The 12,746-nt window shown below is 33.6% G+C and overlaps 1 protein-coding gene across 1 annotated transcript in view; it reads left to right on the plus strand.

Moving 5' to 3' along the window:
- Window positions 1–12,746, plus strand: part of ASCC3 (activating signal cointegrator 1 complex subunit 3) — a 336,284-nt gene that overhangs the window by 242,702 nt on the left and 80,836 nt on the right. The window contains exons 31-34 of the mRNA XM_032338961.1: window positions 3,006–3,143; window positions 3,221–3,341; window positions 4,568–4,700; window positions 7,961–8,086. Of these exons, the coding sequence (XP_032194852.1) occupies window positions 3,006–3,143; window positions 3,221–3,341; window positions 4,568–4,700; window positions 7,961–8,086 (518 nt within the window). The remainder of the gene's footprint in view (window positions 1–3,005; window positions 3,144–3,220; window positions 3,342–4,567; window positions 4,701–7,960; window positions 8,087–12,746) is intronic.

Raw genomic sequence — 12,746 nt, forward strand, 5'->3', positions numbered from 1 at the left:
GTGCCTCCTCCACCATCACCCTAAAAAAAAAAAAGCCACTATTTAGAAGAATATAGATCTGTTTTTGTTTTATTTATAATATTGAATAATTTTTTTTGGTTTAACTATCAGGTAGTCAGACATTTCCAAGACTGTTGGAAAGATACCTATACATTACAACAAATGTTGGTTGAATAGAAATGAACTGTGGAATTAAAACTTCCTCTGTCAGTGTTTTAATTATCATAATTATTCTAATTAAAATTCTATAGCAGCCTTTCTTAACAAGAATTAAGCCTTAATGTCTTAAGACATCCATTGCATGTAGAAGTGAACTTTTCTCTTAACCATCTAGAATGGTACTATCTATCTTTGAAAAAATTAAAAAGAATGTAATTCAAATTTTTTTTTGTGAGGTTTAATTCTCTTATGGAATTAGGGTCGAAAGAGTCTACTCTATAGTATTCAAGATCACTGGGTCTTTTAATTTGAAATATACTGGATGGTGTAAATGTTACATTAGAGCTGTACTATTTTATGTAAGGGATTAAATGTGATAATCTTTGTGAAGTGTTATGCCCAATGCCTGACACATAATAACTACTCAACAAATAACGTGTATTACTATGTTTTAAGCTTTCGTTATCCTGTTTCTCAAAAATTTTGCTTATATTGTGATCAAGATGAAACATTTTAAGTATATAATTTAATCAAAGGTGCGTAGACTTTAATCAACAATTTATATTTTCATACTTAAACAAGCTGTCCTGGTAGTATCTTATGCTTAATGACTGAGTAACATTACTATAAATTTTGATAATCTGTGGTGTTCAAATAACTCAGAATTCATGTACTAAATTCATGTAATGAATGAAGTTGTTTTTTGTAATTGTCCTCATGAGGATTTTAGGTCTTTACCAGTTCAGATAGGCAAATAGTTCTTTTTAATGCACCGATTTATGTGAAAGTGGGGGCAGGGGGAAAGAGAAACAGCCTTCCCTGATGTGAAAGGACAGGATATTAATGCCTCACCAAGCCTCCTGCCATAGGATTCTTTAGCTTTCCTATATTAAGTGGTGTATTTTAGGGGGTATGATTGGCTTTGCTATGGAACAATATAAATTATACAAGTTATAAAATTATACTGTTATTAAGTTATGAAACTGAAAAAAATAATCCCTGAAATTAATTGTCACAGCAAGAATATCAGTGAATTAATTTGATAGTGTAAATTGAAGATATTTATGCAGTGAACTATTGAACAAAAAAAATGGATAATAGGCTGTCACTTGAGAATAGCTAATGTAATTTATGAGACAAGACAAGCACCTTTCTTATAGCATACATTATAGCATACAACTTGCTTATCGTTTGCTGATTTTAAAGGTAAAGTGGATTTATGTTACTACATTTCCATATCCTTCCTTAACAGTTTATAAAATGAGTATCCAAGAATATCAGGTGACCATACTGTGATTGTGAAACAGAATGAACTGTTTATATATTGCATTCAGTTCAGGGAAAGTTGATAAATAACACAATGTGTATACAATTAAAATATTACTTTGTTTCTATGAATGTTTTTTATACATTGAGAACTATTACAAAGCTTAATTTCACCTTCCTATTTTTTGAATTATCGGTGTAAAAACAACTTATTCCCACATTTTTAAAAAGTGGAAAATTTTTCTGCCCATTGAAAATAAGATGAGTTAGAATGAAAGCAATTGGAGTGCTTCATATATGACTATATTGTCTTTGCATTTTTGCTAAACTGCAGCAGCCAGTTAAACTTTTGTGAGATTTTTGTGAGGTGCTCACTGGTTTCTTCACAACCGGGAGAATGAATGTATTGCAAGTATATTTGTCTATATTAAGGGAAAAAAAGAAATGAGATCCAAAGACAGGGTTGGTTGTTTATACTATCTCAGTCTAAAGGCATATAAAAATTATACATGTACCCATTTCCAAGTTTATCCTCCACTATTTTTCACTGTTGGAATATGGTAGGGAAGTTATAGATATAACTAAAATATGTCATTCTTTTAACTGTTCATACATTCTCAAATCACTGCTTTAAGGACCAATAGAGGTCTGTCACTAAACAGAAAGAAATTGGGTGTTCTATTTAGTTCTTTACAAGGAGTAAGTTTTATAAGAAAATAAGATTTGTTTCTGTTGCCATAAAACCTGCATTGCATTAAGTCTTTTCCAAGTAGAATGGAAAGTGATAGAATACTCAGAGATGATATAAGATAATAAGTTTCAGAAACTCTTTAGATATATGGAAACTTGGCGAGCTAAACTGAGGCTGGAAATGAAACAATTTTACTACATATACAGCTTAATAATAGCTCTAATCAATAAAGAGCCATTACAAACCAGTAAGGGGGAAAAAAAAAAGCTATCATATCCACTTAAAAGACGAAAAGATAATTTACCAAAAAAGCCTAGTAAATATGAAAAGTATTTTACTGTACTGCTGATCAAAGAAATGAGAAGTGAACAAAAATATACCCATTTGATTTTTTAAATGAAGAAGCCGAGGCTGAGAGAAGTTGTATGATTTGCCCTGGGTCATTAATTTCAGTTGAGAAAGCTTAAATTTGAATGATTCCTGACTATTTGGTGAGATTATGACTGATTTTTTTTTTGTATTAATTTTTTTGTCCTTATTTTCTGAATTTTTAGCACTGAGCCAAAAAGATGGGAGGTTTTTCTATTACAGGAATTGAACAAGACCCTGAAACATTTTAGGCAACCTTATATCCTTTTTAATAATTGTTACTCACTCATTTAAGGAGTCATTGCATTAATCCACAGATTTTTTTTCCAAAATGGGTCTGTTAGGATATATATTCTCATTAACTAGATATTTTTTGAATTAATTTAATTATAACTGTAGATGAGGCCTCTATTTTTTACATAATATAAGAATCAAAAAACAAAATTAGTCAAATATAAACTTAGTATGAAAATTTTAAAGCTAATGAACCTACGTCCTGTCGTTGTGCTTTTATTTGCAGATGGAGAATATCATTGGGACACTAAGAGATTCCAACCTGAAGTTAACACTTGCTTTTGGAATAGGAATGCATCATGCTGGACTACATGAGAGGGACCGAAAAACAGTAGAGGAGCTGTTTGTAAACTGTAAAGTACAGGTATTTCATTTTTCATAAACAGATATTTAAATGTAACTCAAAAGTTATGGTTTACTTAAATATATCTTATTTTCTAGGTTCTGATTGCTACAAGTACATTAGCCTGGGGTGTAAACTTTCCAGCTCATTTAGTAATTATTAAGGGAACAGAATATTATGATGGAAAAACAAGACGTTATGTGGATTTTCCCATTACAGGTAATTTTTTTTTGACTTACAGTTATATTAAGCTTCTCTTTTAGTCTTAATAATCTGAATTTGCATGAATTGAATTGTAGAGAGTTGATCACATTTGAACATACAATGAGCAAATTGTAAATTTTTGTTTCCACTGCAAGTACTGTTCAAAGTATTGAGCCATTTTATTTACTTTAACATACCTAATTTGTTAATAAATATCAAAAGCCTAACCAATGGTTTCAAATTCACAAATAGATAAAAAGTACTGATTAGTAGCTATTAGTGATTTAATAAATCATAGTTAAACATTATACTGTTTAATTTTAAATCTGTTTCACTAGAAATACTTCTATGGCACATCTAGAACCAAAGGGCTTATTGCTTCAATGTGTCCATGAACATTCTATTAACATATTTTAAAAGGTGATAAAAGCATTGTCAGTTCTGAAGAGGGAAATTGTATTTCCACACAAGGATTACATGTAAAAAATGTATTTCTAAATAACTTTTTACCTCAGAGATTCCTGCAGTATTAAAGAAAGAACATTTATTTCATAAGTGGGAGGAGGGTGAGGCCAAAATGGACTCATGGGATCCATTCCTGGGAAAAATAATCAGATTAATCTGCTGAAGAGATTTGCCCATATGTGTCTTACTTTTTCTTGTTCAATTAATTGAAATAGTGATTAACTCTTTTTTTAAGATTTTATTTATTTGAAAGAGAGAGAGAGAGAAGCATACACAAGCAAGGGGAGGGGCAGGGAGAAAGGAGAGAATCTCAAGCTGACTCTGTGCTGAGTGTGGAGCTCAGCGTGGGCCTCAGTCCCACCACGCTGAGATCATGACCTGAACCAAAACCAAGAGTCAGATGCTTAACCAGCCGAGCCACCCAGGGGCCCCAAGTCTTAAACAGCATTTAACTAAAGGAGAGTTAACATTCTTACTTTTATAAACAGTAGGGCCCCAAGTCTTAAACAGCATTTAACTAAAGGAGAGTTAACATTCTTACTTTTATAAACAGTAAGTAAGAGAGACCATTTTGGGGGCTTCAGTTTCCTGTCATAATGAATTGATTATGTAATTATTAGGGAACTCAACAGTAGGCATCAGAGACAATAAGCATTGTCTTAAAATATTCTGTATCCTTTGTTATTTTGTTGTGTTGTCAAAACATGCTATCATCACTAAATATACCTTGTGCTATCTGTCATCTTGTTGAAAACCTCTTGTTTTCTTTTTTATAGATGTACTCCAGATGATGGGGCGTGCTGGGAGGCCTCAGTTTGATGACCAAGGCAAAGCTGTAATTCTGGTTCATGACATAAAGAAAGACTTTTACAAAAAATTTCTTTATGAACCTTTCCCAGTAGAGTCAAGGTAAATTTTGCTATAAATTAATTTAAATGGATTCATTTCATAACAAGTTAATATTTATTTCATGGTATTTTATAGATAAAAATCAGTGAAAGTTCTGGTTCAAAAGAATTATTTGAAATGAAACTGAATTAACACTCTAAGACAGAATTCAATTATAATTTCATTTTTAAAAAACCTTTTAAAAGAAGCAACGTAGTATGGTGTTGAATCACATGAATTCTGCAGCCAGATAACCTGGGTTCGTACCTGAGCTCCACTACTTTCTTCCTTGATCTTCAGCAAGTTATTTGATTCCTCAGTGCCTTAGTGCACCTATCTGTAAAATGGAGATAACAGCCACGCTAGCTGTCTCATAGGTTCCTTGTAATGATCCAATGTATAGTGCTTATCACAGTGTCTATCACATAGAAAGCACTTAATAAATTTTAGTTTAATGTGTGTTTTTGTACCATAGTTAATAAGGAAATCTTCAAAATAAAGGGACTTGTAATGAATAATTTAGGCTACTTCCTTATATTAGAATTATCACATACTTCTTCATGGCCCAGTGAACTACCCCTTTGACAGAGGCCTCCCTCATTTTCTCAGTGGAAAATAGCCTTTCTTCCTCAGATTGATATATTTTTTATTTATAACATTAATCACTTGCTATCTTTTGTTGTCTTTTTTAATATACTGTATTCTGACTGCAAAAGGTAACACATATTTGTAATTCACAATGTAAATAATTACTGAAGTTTTTATTCTAAGTGCTAATGTTCAATTTTTTTAATTTAGAAAATATAAAAATATGGATTCATTAAACACTGTGATGAGGGAAAATTTATGATCCTATATATAATATGTATTAATAAGATGTCTATATATGTTGTAAAAGAAAGCATGAATAATGATCTAAATATTCATCTCAAAAATTTGGAAAAAAATTAGCAAATTGAACTCAAGAAAAGAAAAGAAAGATAAGAGCAAGAAAGATTTGAAACCAAATACACATTAGAAAAACATCAAAAAGTCAAAGGTTGGTTCTTTGAAAAGAAGAATGAAATCAATAAACCTTCAAGTCTGATCAAAAATATAGAAAGAAAGAATGAACAAAATAATATTAGAAATGAAAATCTCACAGGCATTGAAAAGATACTATGAAAAACATGTAAATAATTTTAAAATTTAAATCAAATGGTAAAATTTATTTAAAAAATTATCAAACCGGCATAAAAGATAGAAAATCTAAATGTTCTCTTATTTATGAAAACAATTGAATCTAAAATTTAAAATTTTGCCATAAAAAAATCTCACTCAGATGCTTTACTAGTGAATTTTTCATAACATTAAGGATGAAATAACATCAGTCTCTTTTTTTTGTATTTTTTGTATTTTTTTATAAACATATAATGTATTTTTATCCTCAGGGGTACAGGTCTGTGCATCCACCAGGTTTACACACTTCACAGCACTCACCATAGCACATACCCTCCACATCAGTCAGTCTTAAATGAACTTTTCCTAATAGTAGGAAAAATAAGACCATTTACCAACTTATTTTATAAGCCATGTTACCAAAACCTGGTGAGAAATTTACCAAAAAGAAATATTATCAAACCTGTAACTTTCATGAATATAAATATAGAAATCCTAAACAAAACATTAGTAAATCAAATTATGTATAATTTTTTTATAAATGTGAAGTTAATTTATTATTTGAAAATAAATTACTATAATTTGCTACAAGGCTGCCTGGGTGGCTCAGTGGGTTAAGCCTCTGCCTTCAGCTCAGGTCATGATCTCAGGGTCCTGGAATCGACTCCCATATCGGGATCTCTGCTCAGCAGGGAGCCTGCTTCCCCCCTTCTCTCTCTCTGCCTGCCTCTCTGCCTACTTGTGATCTCTCTCTGTCAAATAAATAATTTACTACATTAGCAGGAAAAAAGTGAGGAAATCGTATTATTTATCAAAATATTTATTATTATATAATACATATATAATATTATTATTATCAAAAAATATTTTTAAAAATTCTACATCAATTTATAATAAAAACTCTTAGCAAACAGGAGTATAAGGAAATGTCCTTAATCTGACAAGGAGTAAATCTGCAAACATCATAATTAATAATGAAATATTGAAAGTTTTCCCTTTGAGATGGAGAATGATATAGGAATATTGTCCCCCCACCCCACTTCCACCAAGCATTGTACTAGAAGCCCAAGCCACTGCAATAGGTAAGGAACAGAGATAAGTCAGAATATTCTTTTGAACAAGGGTAGTGACTAGACAGCACAAAAGGAGGACTTCCGAGGAACTGGTGATACTTGATCTTAGTGTTGGTTACACAGGTGTGTTCATATTGTGAAAATTACTTGAGTTGTACATGTATGATTTATGTAGTTTTCTGTATGTGTATTTTAGTAGTTAACTAAAAATGTTAATTTTGTACCTTAATATGGCTATTATTAATACTGACCTATCACAGAGTATTCCTTAATTTACACATTAACTTCTCTATTAATGGACCTTTTGACTTTCCTATTTTTTTTCCTTATGTATAATGTTGCAATGAAGTAACTTGCTTCCCTACCCTCATCTATAAATGTTTCTCTGGCAGGTGATAGTAAAAGTGAAATTGCTGCCCTCCCAATTGAGTATACAGATTTATATTCTGCTACTGGTGAACTGAGAGTAATATAGAAACTTTTTGTGTTGTTTTTTTTTAATCATATAATTTAATACCATTTTCTCATATTCTTAAAACATCCTTTGCAAAAAACGATTTTTAATACTCACATAATGTCCCACATATCATAATTTATTTAGCCTTTTCTTTTGTTTGGACACTGCTACCCCTTTTTCACATTTTACATAGGAAACTAAAATGAACATCATGTTATGCTAGTCTTTCAACACATCTGGTCATCTTTGAATACTCCACAACACCCAGCCCAGTTATGTTTCATATGATTTGGAACTTAACACTCGCCGGATAAATGAAAGCAGAATATATCTTTGCTGTCTTGTAAGTGTCATCCCTTTCCTGTCGGCTCTCCTTTCGTCAGCCTCAGTATTATTCCCCACTTATCCCAATACCCCATAAGTATACTCTTCCCTGCTCTCTAAGTTACATCTTCTCTTGCCCACTCTTTCCTTTCTCCTTTGGCTCATATCTTCTGAGAGTTTCTAGCCCCATTCCATCAGCCGGCTACGTGAGACAAAGTGTGTTTCACTTAATGTTCATATGTGTTTCCCATGTCTTGTTCACTGTGTAGCTTATTGGGAGTGCTCTCTGACCATTTAAATGCAGAGATTGCTGGTGGTACAATTACATCTAAGCAAGATGCAATGGATTATATCACCTGGACCTACTTTTTCCGACGTCTTATCATGAACCCCAGGTAAGTGCAGGGCAACTATATATCGTTCTGTTTCATACTGAAAGAAATTATGTCTGAAATCTCATACATAACAAAAATCAGAACCTTAGGCATTCTAGGTATGTGAATTTTCCCAGAGAATCACATGATATCTCTGATTCACAATATATTATGATATATTTGAAAATGAATAATGGTTGTATTTATTGCTTAGCTAATTTTAGTTAACTTAGGATGTCCTTGAAGAGTTTGCTCTGTAGTCAGGGAGACAGGACACCTGAATTCATGAAGAAATGTGCTAAACCAGACAGTAGTTACTGCCTTAGGTGCAGTCAGAGAAGGGTGAGGCTTGTGCCGTTGGAGAGGGAAGACTTGGTGAGGCCTCTGTAGTGGTTAACAAGAACCCGGCAGGAGGAAGTAAAATGAGGGGAGTTGAGGTGGATCTTCTTCACTGAGCACCTATTTGCCAAATGGCATGTAGATAGTGAGGGAAAAATTAGTGTACATTATCCCCTGTCTTCAATGGCTGATCTTTTAATGTGGGGAAAAAGATAAATGATTACCATGTAAATCGTAATAGAATAATACAGCTCTAATAGAACTGTAAGAGTAAAATCTTCACAGAGGGGATAGTTCAACCAATTTTGAGTCTGGAACAGGAATAGAAGAGGTAAGAGGCACAAAAGTACTATGTGGACATAGGCCCTTTTGGCTTGAAAGGGCATTTGTAGAGTGTCAAGAAGTTTGATGTAGCCAGAGTTTAAGAGTATGAAGACCAAAAGATTGTCTTGACCAGAAAGTGGGCCACTCACCAGAGAGTAGATGGACTGTGTGTCATGCAAAGGAGCTAACATCTGATCCTTTTGGCAGGGGTGAGTGTTCAAACATGGTTTAACATCCCCAAATTGGGTTTGGTTTTGTTTCAGTCCTAATGACACTATGACACTGTGGTAGGGAATGAGCTGGAATGGAAGACATTGAAAGCAGGAAGACTAGTTAGGAAGCTCTTGAATAAGAGAGGTGAATAGGACCCTAACAGTTGCGGAAGGAATAGAAGGAAGGCCATGGGTGAGGGACATATCTGATATATTGGGATGTATCAAGGCATTGTAAGGTCTTGAACAGAGAGATCATGATGAAAATATCATTACCAAATCTTACCTATTCGTATCTTTAAAAATTTGTATCTTGTTTCAGCTGTCATTTCCACTCACATAGACCAGACTTTGAAAATATGGTGACAGTTTTGTTTCCTCAGTTCTTCCTAAGCCTCTGGATTAGATACAAAATATCATTTGGGAACATGACTATGGGATTAATGAAGTGTAATCATCCTGCCCTGTAAGTTTACCATAGCAAATAGATCGCAGGATTAGAACTGTGGAAAGTGTACCGGGATGGACTTTACATGCACACTGGTCCAACCTTCTTGTTTGATACTGAGGAAAAGGAGGTTAGAAACTTGAAGTGACTTGCTCTGGATCCCAGAACTACTTGGATGTAAAGCCAGAACTTAACACCATTAAGTTTTCTGACTCAACTCTTTTTTTAGAAGAACTAGTGGCTTTTATGTCATAAAAGAGAGAGGTGCTTAATATTGCGGAAAGAGATTTGAACATGGAATCAGAACACTAATTCCTGGTTTAGCTATTACCCTTTACTGTTTGACCTTGAGTCACTTCACCTCTCAGCTTCCCTTTCTTCATCTGGAAAGTGAGTAATAGCCTCTCTCCCTCACAGGATCATGTTGAGAATCAAATACATGCATTAAAGTCTTCCTAAGTCCTGTATTAATTATGAAGAACTTAATTAATGTTGATTAGTAAACTGTTATTCTTGTGCAGTCTTTCAGTTGCTCTACTGGTCCATACCATCCTGAAGAATCTAGTCTAGAGACTAAGAGCCTGATCATTTGTCAGTTTTACTTCTCTGAGTTCTTTAAACTGGTTCAAACTGAGTTCAAATTTAAATTGAGTTCTTTAACAAATTAGAAGTCTTTACTGAACTCTATGTGTGCATGTACTCTTCTTAATCTTAAAAAAAAAAATTAACTTTCAATTAGAAACAATTTGCAACTTTAAAAAAAAATTGGGAAAACAGTACAGACACTGTATATAGCCTGCATCCAGCTTCCTCAAATATTAACTTCTTACATGATCATAGCACGTTTATCCAAACCCAGGAAATTGACATTTATGTCATACTATTAACTAATCTATAAACTTTTTTTCAGATTTTGTCAGTTCTCCTGTTCATGTCCTTTTCCATCCAAAATCCAGTTTAGTATCCTGCATTGCATTAGTTTGTCTCTGTAATTCACTCTAATGTGTGACATTTCTTCAGTATTTGTCTACTCTAACTTTGACATGTTAGAAGAATACTGGCCAGTTATTTTGTAGAATGTCCTTCAGTTTGGGACCTACAAAGAGAGAACTAGAACAGACATCACTCCCTGTTGTTCTGGTTGCAAACTACCTTCTATTAATATTAATGTGGTGAGAAAAATCCAACATGCAACTATAATAAAGAGTGTTAATTAAGGACAGAAGAAGATTGTGTTTGGGAGAGGTTAGCACAGTGGACAAAGATGAAATCTTGAGATGTTCTTGGCTTACAACTTAAATTATATTGAGCCTCTGAGCCTGGGGACTTCTTGGGTGTTGACAGTTTAGGGTATCTCTTGCTCATATGATTGTAGTGCATGTAAATAGTGAGTATTCTGTAGTTCATATTGGCTCCCCTACTTTTACCTGAGGGCCCTCTTTGCTAGGGGGAAATTCTGGCACTGGGAATCAAAGGATGCATTAGCTTAGGGCACTTGGTTGTTGTGGCAACTGCTTTTCTTGCCCTCTTCCTGACCCAAATAAAAGCTAAGTAACCCCTACTACCACCATCAACACCACCAAAAGAAACATTAACCCATCCCATCCCTAGGTAAGAGTCTGTTCCTCTCACCTTCTTGGTTTTGCTGTCACTCTTCTCCCTCTCTGCAGTGCCCTCTCCAGCCCCTATAGCCATCCAAGTTCTAACAGTCTTAAAAATCCAGTCATATATTGACAAATACACTTAAATCAATTTTCAGGAGTTGATCTATACATTCTCAACTACCCTCATCAAAGTTGCTTATTCCTTTAGAGTAGTCACCTGAACATATTTTGAGATACCCAGCTAGGTTAAGACTCTGACTATTATTATTATCCTGAAGTAGAAACCTGTTCCCAAGCTCTTGCCATGTGAATTAATCAATCCAGAATAGGTACAGCAATAATTTTTTTTTAACGACTATAGTGACATTTTTCACAGAAAGAGAACAAGCAGTCCTAAAATTTGTATGCAACCACAGAAGACTCAAATAGCCACAGCAAACCTAAGAAAGAAGAACAGAGCTAGAGGCATCATGATACCTGAAGTCAAATTATATTACAAAGCTATAGTAATCAAAACTATAAGATATTGGCATTAAAAAAGACACATAAATCAATAGAATAGAACAGAGAACCCAATAGTAAGCCCACACATATATGGCCAGTTAATTTACTCAAAGGAGCCCAGAATATATGATGGAGAAAGTACAGTCTCTTTAATAAATGGTATTGAGAAAACTGGATAGATACCCATATATTTCACCGTGGACAAACATCAACTCAAGTGGATTAAAGACTTGAAGGTAAGACCTGAAACCATAAAACTACTAGAAGACATAGATGGTAATGTCCTTGACATTGGTCTTAGTGATGATTTTTTGGATCCTACAGCAAAAGCAAAGGCAGTAAAAGCAAAAATAAACAAGTGGGGCCACATCAAACTAAAATAATTCTGTGCAGTAAAGGAAACTAGCAAAATAAAAAGACAGCCTACCAAGTAGGAGAAAATATTTGCAAATCATATATCTGTTTAGAGGTTAATATCCAAAATATATAAAGAATTCATAGAAATGAATAAAAAAATAACAATCTGATTTTAAAATGAGCTAAGGATTTGAATAGACATTTTTATAAAGAAGATGTACAGTTGGTCAGTAGGTACATGAAAAGATGCTCAACATTACTAATCATGAGGGAAATGCAAATCAAAACCATAAGATATCATCTCACACCTGTTAGAATGGCTGTTATCAAAAAGACAAGAAATAAGTGTGAGTATGTGGAGAAAAGGAAACGCTTATGCACTGTTGGTGAGAATGAAAATTGGTGGGGCCACTATGGAAAACAGTATGGAGTTTCCTCAAAAAATGAAAAATGGAACTCCCACATGACCCAGCAATTCCACTGCTGGGTATGTATCCAAAGAATATGAAATCACTGTCTCAAAAAGGTATCTGCACTCCCATGTTCACTGCAGTATTATTTACAATAGCGAACACCTAGAAACAACCTGTGTCCATCAGTGGATGAACAGATAAAGACATGACACACACATGTACACACACACACACACACACACTGAAATATTTATTATTCACCAAAAAAAAAAAAAATGCCTCATAGAGAACAGATCATGGAGGATGGGGGCAAAATGGGTGAAGGAAGTACAAACATCCAGTTATAAGTTAAATAATCCTGCAAATCTAATGTGCAGAATGATTATAGTTAATACCGTATTATGTATTTGAAAGTTAATGAGAGAATAGATCTTAAAAGTTCTCATCAGTTTATAACTATATAAGATGATTAATGTTAAC

Source organism: Mustela erminea, chromosome 4, assembly GCF_009829155.1.
Source record: "Mustela erminea isolate mMusErm1 chromosome 4, mMusErm1.Pri, whole genome shotgun sequence".
NCBI lineage: Eukaryota > Metazoa > Chordata > Mammalia > Carnivora > Mustelidae > Mustela > Mustela erminea.